The sequence below is a fragment of the Papilio xuthus genome, unplaced genomic scaffold, assembly GCF_000836235.2.
Source record: "Papilio xuthus unplaced genomic scaffold, Pxut_1.1 DF826159.1, whole genome shotgun sequence".
Classification (NCBI taxonomy): Eukaryota; Metazoa; Arthropoda; class Insecta; order Lepidoptera; family Papilionidae; genus Papilio; species Papilio xuthus.
Genome location: NW_013532490.1, coordinates 3758416 through 3770695, shown reverse-complemented (window position 1 = coordinate 3770695; position 12280 = coordinate 3758416). Strand labels below are relative to the sequence as shown.

The 12280-nt window shown below is 34.8% G+C and overlaps 1 protein-coding gene across 7 annotated transcripts in view; it reads left to right on the top strand.

The window, feature by feature from the left end:
* PMCA (plasma membrane calcium-transporting ATPase 3) overlaps positions 1-12280 on the top strand; it is a 133370-nt gene that overhangs the window by 70364 nt on the left and 50726 nt on the right. For all 7 annotated transcript variants that reach the window (XM_013319249.1, XM_013319250.1, XM_013319251.1 and 4 more), the window contains one exon: positions 8686-8890. In XM_013319249.1, the coding sequence (XP_013174703.1) occupies positions 8734-8890 (157 nt within the window). In that variant the 5' untranslated portion in view covers positions 8686-8733. The remainder of the gene's footprint in view (positions 1-8685; positions 8891-12280) is intronic.

The window sequence follows — 12280 nt, the reverse complement described above, 5'->3', positions numbered from 1 at the left end:
CTTTCCCGTCTCTCTGTCAATAATGTCAGTTTTAATATCTACTTAAAAAGCCTTTAGATTTAAATCAAAAATGTTCGTTTTAAATTCACTTGTAATTCTACTTGATTCAAGGTCAAATAATTGAGATACTAAGGCGCACCTCTGCACTACTTTAGCAACTATTTAACCGGTTTACAAATTATTTTAATTACCTTAGTTAATGTATTAACACACCTTTACTGCACGATTTTTACTTACTTGTTGTCATTTCGTAACCATTATGAGTTGCATCTAATCATTTCATCTTAACTACAGCGAATTTTTTTACTTAAAGCTGTCTAATTTTCAATCATCTATTCATCCTTTTTCCACTTATGTGGGCGTACTACTTACTTCTTTTCTGTATACTTACGTTTCTTTCTTCCAGAATATAGATTGAAAATCCGGTTATGTTACTTCGAAATATAGAAAATGGTGTAAGAAAACATCGGGTAATCTCCCATTTATCGTAACGTTAGTTAACCGACTTTGAAGTTTGTTTAGATCCTATCATAGTCTTAGTCTTTGGCAGTTTTCTTGTTGGAAAACCAATTTCCAAGTTTCATCCTCTATGTTGTTATGCGAAGATACGTTTCATACTATTTTCTTTTTGGGTCAAATTGAGATGTTTATCAGAGTTTTATGTCTTACTATTTCACGAGTTATTCATCTGTTAAGCTACGAACTGCTTCGTATTTTTGTGTTTTTTCAAAATCAGTCTTAAACATCGACAGACAGGCGTTAAGTGAGAGTAATTCCGCTTCTCGTCTGATGACCCTTTTCTCATAACGAAGGTCTGGGAAATGGAGGAGAATTTGTTAGAGGAGGTCACACATAGGAAAAGAAAATATTTCATCAGAAAGAGGTTCTGTGTGTCATCTCCGCTGTTGATAGACGCCAATGCAGATAGGCAACGATCACTTTGCTATTTTGGCGAATTTAAGTGGCCGCTTGCGTTTTTACCTTTTGCTATAAAAAGGTGTACGCAGTATTTAAGCTTACTAGTACAACGAATGGGTAAATAATATTGACTTGACAGATAATAAAAACGTAAGTTACGTATGTAGCACCGCACCCAAAAACAAATATGTCGACTTAGACAACAACGCGATCTAATCGTCGTATACTAAAGAATCCTAACATTACATATTTTAATGCGACGAAGTTCTTTAATAGTTAGGTAGTAAGTATTTTATCGTTAAATTTACAATTAGAGGCCTCCTTAGTGACCATTTAAGTAATGTGTGGCAGTGAGACAACCAAAAGTTCAATGCTGTAAACTTAATATATGTAGCTATCATAGTCACTCGTGAATTATGTACCACAAGTGTGAGCGAGATGCCTGTATTACTTATGAGTTTCGGTATTTAATGCATATAGAATATTGATGAAACCACGTGTTAGGTTTCAAAACGTATTCCGTGTGGAATAAATAATGTATTGGCTACAAGCGATGAATTTCAAGAGGTTTATGATTGCGTTAACATCGCGGACGAATTGCTTATTAATAGTTAAGTTTCGCCATATTTGTAGAGTTATTAATTTGTAACGCTAGTAATTTTAAAATGAAAATATAATTAGCAACAATTACTATGCTATGATTGCTAAAAAATCTTTACATTAGTTATTGGCCTTATTTTAAAAACAATTGCATAAATAGAAAGCTACTAGACGACTTATCACCCGTATAAAAAAAACAGTGATTTTTTAAATGGAAACTATTTTTACTGAGTTATTTCCTCAACATACCTTTAGTTGGAAGAAACTTATTTTAAAATTCCTTTTACTTGCTTGCAAGACAGGTATTCTTTATTTTGAAGTTCCAGTAAGTCCGGACTTGGATTTGATTCTGCAACCTTCTTTAAGTATTTTTAAATTATAAAATGTTTATGTTAAAGATCCGTACTTATACTAAATTTACTATACTAAAGACTACCCTTAGTAACCATTAAGTGTGTCCTGTATTTGATCATTTTTTTTCATAATTGTTGCCTCTATATTTAAACAATATAAACAACGGCTACATTTCATGACAAAAGGCAGAAGCCTTCACGTATGTCTTCTGTGTGGTCGTGGTATTGCACCTTGCGAGCATTCGTGTCCATATGTTGTTGCTGGTGTCTACCAATATATTATCTCACTAATATTATAAATGCGAATGTTTGGATGGATGGATGGACAGATGAATGTTTGTTTGAAGGTATCTCCAGAACTTCTGCATTTATCTCGTTAAAATTTGGCATACATAGTAAACACAGACTGAAAGAACACATAGACTACTAATTTAGTTTGTTTATTGTCACTGGATACCATAGCTTCAAGTCTGAACTAGATGTTGCCAGTTCAGTAAATTATTGTTAACCTTGAATATCTAGGAACTAACGCCTTCAATAATATTTGCTCATTTTGTTACATTTTCATTGCATCTAAACATTTTCCTCGCCATTTGTGTTTGTAGTAAAATAAACTATGTAAACTACTACTAGACTCTGAGTTATTTTAAAGTTAGTAACAATTTTAGTATCGGGATAATCATCAATCAACATTCATCTATCAGTTTAAAAATATCAAATACTGGTCATTGACCTTTAGGCGTTAGTCATCATCATCATCAGTTGCTCACTACACGTCCCCACCGAAGAACTCGGAGCCTATCCTAAGTTAGAGGTGACTCATGCTTTAAAATACTATTATTAAGTGATAAGGGTCTGCTTGTCTCTAATTGACTCATGAACTATCTAACCGATCTTCTAACTTAACACTAATCTAACTTAATCTATATTAAATGGCGCCCTAAGCGACCATTTAACGACTGTGAGTGCGACAATATTATGTGTACTATCTAAATTAGTAACTAGGTGGAGTTATTCTTGTTAAACAATTTTATTAAAATTTGACTTTAAAGATAACGAATGTGATAATCTCTTTAGTTAAATTTTATATTCCAATTTAAAATATTCTTGGCATAACTAATAAATCTCAGTTCGATGTGATAATACTCGTGAACCCGTTTCCACCATTGCCAAGAAGTCAAAGTTTTAACAAGATTGTCGGAGCAATATATCTCGCTCGTTAGTATTCGACAGTCTTCCGGAAACGGTTGACTTCTAACTTCAAGTTATTTGCTTAACGCTGCCAGTTTGTTACTAGTTACAACTTGCAGGCTTTAGGTTCTTCGTACACAAGGCAATGTAAATCTTTGAAAGTACTGCATAGTTGTGTTCCGAGTATCGTCATGCAACGTTGAATCGTCGACATGAGTTTTTCATTCGATTAGTACAGGCATAGCGACTTACATGTCATTTGCTCCCCCATCTTGAAAAGCGCAGTAACTTTTCTCGCGACGATCTTGACGAACAGATAGAAATGTCGAAGACATGTAAGAACGTCTCTTACATTTGCGCAAATCTAAATCGCCTGGTTTCGACAATTTATATCATTTTGTGTACAACGGACCTTATAATTCTTGAAGCCAACATGTCTAGTTCTAACAGTTACATACAACTGTGGGTTTCCACTGCTGTACTTATACGACATATCATCCCGAAAATTAGCAAACGATATGGCAGTGAAATCTCACGTCAATATTCAGATGTTATCTTTATCCCGATTTCAACCATTTGCTGTATTGGTATTTTAACTATCAACCTAATGACATTAAATATGTCTTCTTCTTAATGTTATAAATACTGACATAGCAACACGAACGAGCTGCTTTTCCCAATTAAAATGAACATTGCTTATTTCCTTATCGCATTATTTGTTTTCCTAATTAACACAGAACGTCAAGAGTCTATTTAAATGTTTCATTAAAACGAAGGCAGCGAGAACAACTTCACTCGGCTTGAATGTTGGCTTTCATCTATAGACAAGTAAGGTATGCCATACACCGACTCTTCCAAGCAATGGGTAGCTTTAGTTCCGTGTTGGGAAATCGCTTATCGCGCAGTTCACGGTCTACAGTTTGCAATTTCTGCTACTGCTTGAAAGTAGTCCGTGTATGGTTGCCCTAAATGAACTCGAGTGATGCCAACTTAACTAAATGAAGATTGTAAGGGGGGTGAAGAAATGCTCTTCCGGAATATACTGTTGCGTCTTTTTTTGTGTCAAAGTTATTTTACGTTTATTTTTACAAGAATGATGGTATGACCTTTTTATTGATAACTACTCGAGGGATTATATTTTAAAAGTACTGTTTCATGCAAAGGGTGTTTATTAATTGGAAAATAACCTTTTTAGTGTAACTGAAAGCAAGGTGTGGCGAGATTGAACCGCTGAAGGCACGCGATGCGGACGTATATGTACTTAAGATTTATTGAACGAATAATTCCGAATTCTAGTTTTGACCTTCTGTATAAACTTCTGTATTTTTATAATATACTAGATGACGCTCGCGACACCGTCCGCGTGGAAAAAAAATAACAATTAGATTTTATCGAGATCCGTTCAGCCGTTCTGGAGATACCTTCACACATCCATCCATCTAAATATTCGCATTTATAATATTAGTAAGGTGGACAAAGATCGATGTGTTTTTATTCCCGCCTAATTTTATCATTTGAATATGGCGTAATAGTATAGGGCTGGTTTACATTGTTATCTTTAACTTTTTGTATATTTGATAAATTATCACGGAATAATTCATTGATTTAAAGTATTCATCTTTTTATTTTTCATAGACTATTGCGTATATTTTCATTATATTCCTATTAAATAAAGTGCCCACGCCCACGCCCACGCTGTTAAAGTATGCGTAAATCATTTGTATCTGTTATCCATATCTTTTTTCGTACAAACAACCAAACGTAAATTCCTGAGTAAGAATCCAATGTTACGAAGCTTTTACGTATGAATTCTTAGCCTTCTTTAATTCCATTTTTAAAAAATTAGGTATTACCTTATTTAAGTATGAAAATGTCTTTATATGAGTTAATTATAAGTTTAATTTCTTCTAAAATTATTATATTATATCATGTCATTATCAGCTCACTATACATCCCAACAAAGGGGCTAAGAGCCTATAGTAAATTAGGTGACTAGGCCATAGTCAACCACGCTGGCCCAGTCCGGGTTGACTTCACACATATCTTTGAATTTCTTCTCAGATATGTGCAGGTTGCGTCACGATGTTTTCCTTCACCGTAAGAACTTCGGATAAATGTACATATGTAGATCGAAAAACACATTGATACATGGTGGTATTCGAACCCAGGATCTGCAGATTACAAGTCACCTGACTTGTTGTTGCTTAGCCCTTGAGCCACCGATGTTAATCCCTGATATTGTCTATTCGTTTTTGTAACAAATTAGAATTATTTGTAAGAATTAGTTTAGCTGTCCAGAGGGGGAACGCTTCCAGTATCTTCGGGACCTTGCCTTAAGGGGACTCCTTTTAATAACATATTTTAGTGAATTATTCGTTTTTTTTTAAATATTTTATTTTGTAACTATATTATTCCTTAATCCTTGCATATTCCTTATTCCATTCTCTTGAATGAAATGTTTCGTCCTCGCCTTGCTAATTTTTAATCTTGAATTTATTGCTCGTGCAATTCGACTTGACGTTGACTAATACCCTTCACAGCGGCCTATTACGAATATATTTAATCAAAATTTTGTATCAGGCTTTGTTCTAGTTAAATGATTGACATATTTAATATACGATCGGACATTTTTTTAACTTCTATTTGTCTTAGAACAATGTCTCATACATAGTAAGGTATATGAACCAAAATACCAAAAAAATATTATATATATAACATTGTATTGGCTTGTTGTTGTTTAAGTAATTGTGTATCAAAAATTCCTACATTGTCACTAATTTATCCGTTAGGTTTGCCTACTCAGGTCCTAGCTTTGTCTATTCAGGTCCTAAGCACGATACCGTTCAACTTTCTCTGTTTGTAAGTCACTACAGTCGCTTTCGTATCGTGAATGTTTTCTATTATCCACGATATTTTGTTATTTTTAACCATTTTTAATTCTCCATTTGTCTTTCTTACCAAATAATTTTTTATCGAACTGGAACAAAAAATTGATTTGTTTGAATTGGAATTTTGAATAAATGTTAATAGAAACATTCAATTAATTTTAACACTAGTTCATTTATAATTAAATTAACTTTGAAGATATAGACTCTGGTATAAATTGGTTAAAAGTCTAAGATTCCATCAGATATGGGGCGTACAGAACCCAACAAAGATGGGCACTCGCTCGACCTAATTGCTGGCCGTTCAATGGCACTCAACCCGGATGCCAAGCCACCCTGTGGGTGGCACCCACACTCGAGTAACCCCTGTGGCACTTAGGTTAGGGCTAATAACAAACACTTACTCAAGATCTCTGTTGTGCTTTATCGGCTTTGTGTATTTTCGGATAAAATCTTACGTAAACAACTTGGTTTACACTTAGTGGTTGAGACAAAGTAGATATAAACCTAATTATAGCTACTTGTATGATAGCTTACAAAAGTTCATAAAAAGTAATGTAATAAGGCCACTGTACCCGTACCTCTTTAAGCAGTTGCCGTTGTGCGATGAGTAGGTAACGGTCGCTGTACACGGACTGCAGTTTGCAGTCACCTCTTTAAAACTGTACTAAATAACTCGATAAATATGTGTACTACTGATGTTACCATAGATATTATGATACTACTAGATATGGCAAAGAAATCTCAAAAAATCCTATTGTCCTAACTTCTTGGATGCTCTTTTTTTGGTTTATTCATTAATTTACAAGGTATTTTTGTTGTATCACGAAATTTTAATCTGTATCATGAATGTGTTGTTTTGTTTAATTAATTACTTCAAGAGCACGCCTCCGCGCTTTTCCAGCGCAATTTCCGCTCGACATATTCTCACTTTCTTCATAAAAGGCCTCGCTCGCTCTGTTGTGTTCGCTGTATACGCTACTTAAACATTTCCGTACATCCTGTACAGTCACCCGGTGACGTAGATAAACCTTTTAAAACACCCTGTGTAGCCGTTGAACGATAAACGCGTTTTCTTCGATTGTTGTGCTAACAGTCTCGACCTACTTTTGAACTTCGATATTTCCTTGTGACGTATTCGAAATTCTGTGAAACGTGTTACTAACGCGATAAGTATTGTAATTAACATTTTTGTAACTTCAAATGAATGAAATGAATGGATTGAAGTAAATGAAAATATTGTTTTTATTTTATTTGGTTGACTATATTAAACGTTTCGATGCCAAATATGGTATGATCGTATAAGAGACACAGTGATATTCTTTGTTTGGTAAATCATGTTCCAAAAAGGACATGGCGATATCTTACGTGGTAAAGGTAACATTTGAGTAGGTGGTATCAAATTTATATCCACTTAAATTCTTTTATAAAACTTTATTGACGTTTACTCCGAACGCTTGGAACGAAAAAAAAAACTGAATTGGTAGCCTACGTGTTCTTCCAGACTATGTTCTACATCTATGCCAAATTTCAGCGAGATCCATGCAGCCGTTCTGGAGATACCTTCATACAAACATCCATGAATCCATCCAAACATTCGCATTTACAATATTAGTAAGATTTATGAATCTATTAATTTTTTTACAATTAAATAATAGGATTAAAATGTATTAAAACTTCGTAATTCAGACAATTTAATTATAGAAACATAAACATAAAAAGATCAAATGCTTCATAAAGGACTCAATAATGTAATAAGGAAACGGAACATTTCCTTATGACGTCATTCCGTTAAACAATACTCTTCAGTTAGCATTAAAAGTACATCAGTTCATAATATAAACAAGCTCATGAAATTACTCGTTTTATTAACCCTCAGTCGCCTTCTAAATTATGCATGACAGTGCAGTGGAGCGAGAAATGACTTTATGGCCTCATAAACACCACTTACATCCTTCGCAGGTGTACCCTCTTCTCCCTCATCCCCTAGCCCCAACGACCCCCTTCCCTCCACCCAGATGAGCCCTAAAGTCTAATATAGCAGCATTTATATTCGCTTCTTATTGTCTCGTTTGTTTGTTACTTTATGTTTATTAAATTGTATATTTTTGTATCGTATACCAACTCCCTTAACACATTACCTGCTACTAGTATTCCACCTTATAAAAGTGAATTTGTCAAGCGAATTGGTGGCACTGAATGTGTTAACACGATGACGTTGAATGATGCTGTAATTTAGGTGTTTATTCGCTTTTAAGAGTTTTTTTTTATTTATTACAATCGTGTTAATAACGTCAAATGTCATCTTTATTAGATTCGTTGCATTCGCGTATGTAGGCGTATTTATTTTTAGATGGAAAGGATAGCTGAGATGTAGCCTTTGAACGTTTCGAATGACGTTAGCGTCGCGTGGGAAGATCCAATTTTCACACCTTTCATGGAGGTGTTCGAAGTTACTTAATTATGTGACGTCACTACAGCATAGTGCACTTAGCAACTTTACTATTTCTAGCTTGAGTGTTTTAAAACATGCAAAGTATATTTGTCTTGGTGCTGTTATATTTTTAGCAAAATTGAATCTACTATTCTGGAATTATTTTCAACATAGTTGGGGACTGGATAACTTCTCTGTTTGAAAGAAAAAGTATCACGTCCACTAAAAGTCTTCCTCGGTAATGCCAACACTTTAAACAGCGGTGTTTCGCAGTGTAATAATGTGCAATGTATCCTTGTTTCAGATCTAGAGGGAGGTCGGGCGTGGTGCGGGCGGCCGCGAGCCCGACGCCATGGCGACGGTGGAAGGCCGGCCGGCGCAGTATGGCGTCAGCCTGCGCCAGCTGCGCGAGCTGATGGAGTCGCGCGGCGCCGAGGGCCTGGCCAAAATCAACGCGCTCGGCGGGCCGCAGGAGCTCTGCAAGAAGTTGTACACCTCGCCCACGGACGGTCAGTGCTTAGTTACTTTGAATTCTATTAAAGAACGACTTACGATGAATATCGCATAGCAAATTTCTACCATAAGAACTACCAAATGTACTGTAGTACTGTTAGGAAGAAAATCCGACACTGTGCCGGTGTACTGGCGAAATGTAATGTCTAAAAGTACTTAAATAGGGTAGGAAATGTCCTCGTCTTGAATGATATAGGAATAGAGATGAATGTTTGAATTCTCGGTATATGGAGATTTAAATGAGATGTATAAACATATCGATAGAGATGTTAGCATAATAGAAACATCACTGATGTTTACAGATATGTCGACTGTACAATTAGGTTTACGTTAAATATTATAAACACGATAGGAACGATGTACCGGCGGCGGACTGGCTCGCTGGTAGGAACTATGACTGACATATTTGACAACACGACATCGTTCCAGCGCTTGCTTATTTTGAGTGCTGTCAGAAAATAACGATAGTTTGACATGAGTCATGGAAACATTCAAAAACTGATTCATTGCTAACTAAACTTGACAAACGTGATATGACTGTAATAATTATGAAGGGAAAGAGTGATAATATTTGTGATGAAAACTGACATCAAATCAGTTTGATTAACACAAGAAAATCTTTACATCAAATTGAACAGTTCTTTTTGTTATGAAAATCATTTGTCAACAATTTAATCTATTCAGTAGTAACAAAATTGTTTTTTTTTTCTAATACAATTAATAAATACTTTATGATATATTGTGTAGGCTTAAAACAATTACTGTTATTTCATTAAACATTCATCGCGTTACCGGACGTCGACCTACAATCAAATGGAAGAATTATCATTCCATACCATGTATAATCTATAAATACTAACCATATATAGTTGACCGTTATTTTAATTCCAATATTATACTACTAGGCTGTCGCCCGAGACTCTGCCTGCGAATAATCAATGACAATTATTAGCCTATGTGTTCTTTCAGATGTTCAACGTCTATGCCAAATTTCAGCGATATCCTCGCAGATGTTCTGTTGATACTTTCAAACAAACATACATCCAAATATTTGCATTTATTATATTAGTAAAAGTAAGATTAATAGTAACTATGTAAAACTGTTTATTTATATCTCTGTATGTATTAGACACGAAATATTTTTTACATAACATGTAGCGCTTATGGACTTGAATATTTTACAATGTAATTACCCTAATTACTCCAAATTATCTAATTAATTAAAAGTCTCATTTGCGTTAGGTTAGGTTAGACAACACGACTGAAGAGGTGAATTCTACGTGTTTTTAATTTATTTTATCACAAGGGAATTTTTATATATGACGTGCGTCACATATATGTAGGTAGCATTCGCTGGGTTTTCGTTTTCATTTATTTAAACCAAATGTATAATAAATTAAATTAGTAGCCGCGGAATTAAAAAAATAACTTGATTAGTGTCCATGTGACTATGACTAGACTAATTTCTATGTTTATGCCAGCGAGACATGAAGAGGTTCTGGAGATATCTAATAACATCCATCCATCCATCCGAACAATTGCAGTTATAATATTAGTAAGATTTCTTAGAAGTACACCTCATACCCAGCTAAGATGGCTATATGACGTCGAGCTCCAAGTCAAACATTTCTGGATGTTATTAAGAGCTAGACGCAAAAAGAAGAAAGTACACCGGCGTGGAGAAATTTACTTGACCAGGCCGGTGTCCACCCTTGGCTACGCCTCAAATGATGATGATAACTGCTCCTAGTTATTACAAAGCCTCCTAGCTAACACCTATGTAATCATACTAATGTTATAAATGCGAATGTTTAGATGGATGAATGTTTATTTGAAGGTATCTCCAGAACGTCTCAACGGATCCCACTGAACTAGGCAACTAATTAAGTTTTTTTTTTCATCGCGGACGGAATCGTGGGCGGCAACTAGTGAAGTTATGAACATTAATAAGGTTGATAAGTGATATAACTTAACAAAGGCCCTTAGCGAAGTAACATGAAGTGGCAGCAGTGACGTTATCTATCGTGTCGAAGCCTCGTCCGCAGACTTGGTGATACGATCTCTGTCAGGTCTCGGCTTATTTATTAACCTTATTTAGCTAACACGACGTTTTAGCTGAAAATGAATTGGATATCTTGTTGGTTACAAGTTTAAATACGGAGTTTGAAATTGTGTAGGTTTTGGAACATGTTTCGTAATGAAAGTTAGATACAGCTATCATTGTTTGGTTACAAGAAATATTTAGTAAGTAGTTTGGTAATCTACTAATATTATAAATGCGAATGTTTAAATGGATGGATGGATGTTTGTTTGAAAATATCTCCAGAACGGCTGAACGGATCTTGACGAAATTTGGCATATATATAGGATATAGTCTGGAAGAGCACGTAGGCTAATAATTATATTTTTTATTTCCGCACAGTTTGTATAAACATGCTAAAAGAACTTTAATTTTGTAGAATTTTTAAGGAAATTTTACGTATCAGAGAAACACGCATGTTTTTTTAAGAGTTCAAAGACTCTCGTGTATTTTTCCAATAAATATTGAAGCAAACTTTATTTTAACGCGCTTAAGTGACGATAATTGAGACGAAACAATAAACGTTGATGTAAAATCGCTAATGCCAATGTTAAATCCGATAGCGAACGTCATCGCGCTCACGATGATCATAAAAGAGTGATAAAATTCACTTTGAACAAACACTTCGAAGAAATTTCAACATCGTTGTGCTCAATGAATGTATTCTATTGATGTCCTCGTAATCTATCGTTTGTGGTTGATAGCAGTTATTTCATTAATCCTTGGAAACAATACAAATGTGAAAGTAACAAAGGGTGTTTTAAATTTTAAAGTGAAAGTAACAAAGGGTGTTAAATTTTTAAGTAAAAGTTAGTGGTCTTTATTCGTCTATGCCGTAGTAATCTTAACCTTTCCAACGCATTTTTCTTAATTTTAGTCTTCCTTAAAGTAATAAAACATCTGGCACACTAATGATATGTTATAACATGCTGTGAGTTTTATGATTGACAATAACCGAGTCGTGTATGTTCCCTCATCAAAGCAGTGTCAGTGATTCAGCCGTGACGTTATCGCATCACGCAATACGATACGCCTTGAGGCGGTCCATGGGATCTCTGCTTATATTACATGAATACAGGATGTTTCTTATAAAGTAATTTTTTTTTCGAATCAGTTAATTTAAATGACGATTAGTCTGTATTGTTTATTTAACTCAGTCTTAGGTTGCTAAGACACTAATTAGATATGCGGTATGATGTCATAGGCGTCATCATGGGGATAGGGAGATGCAGTTGCCCCCATCCCTAGGGAATTGAAAAATGTAAAATACGCATAAAAACTACTTCGAATAAGACTAAGTTAAGGA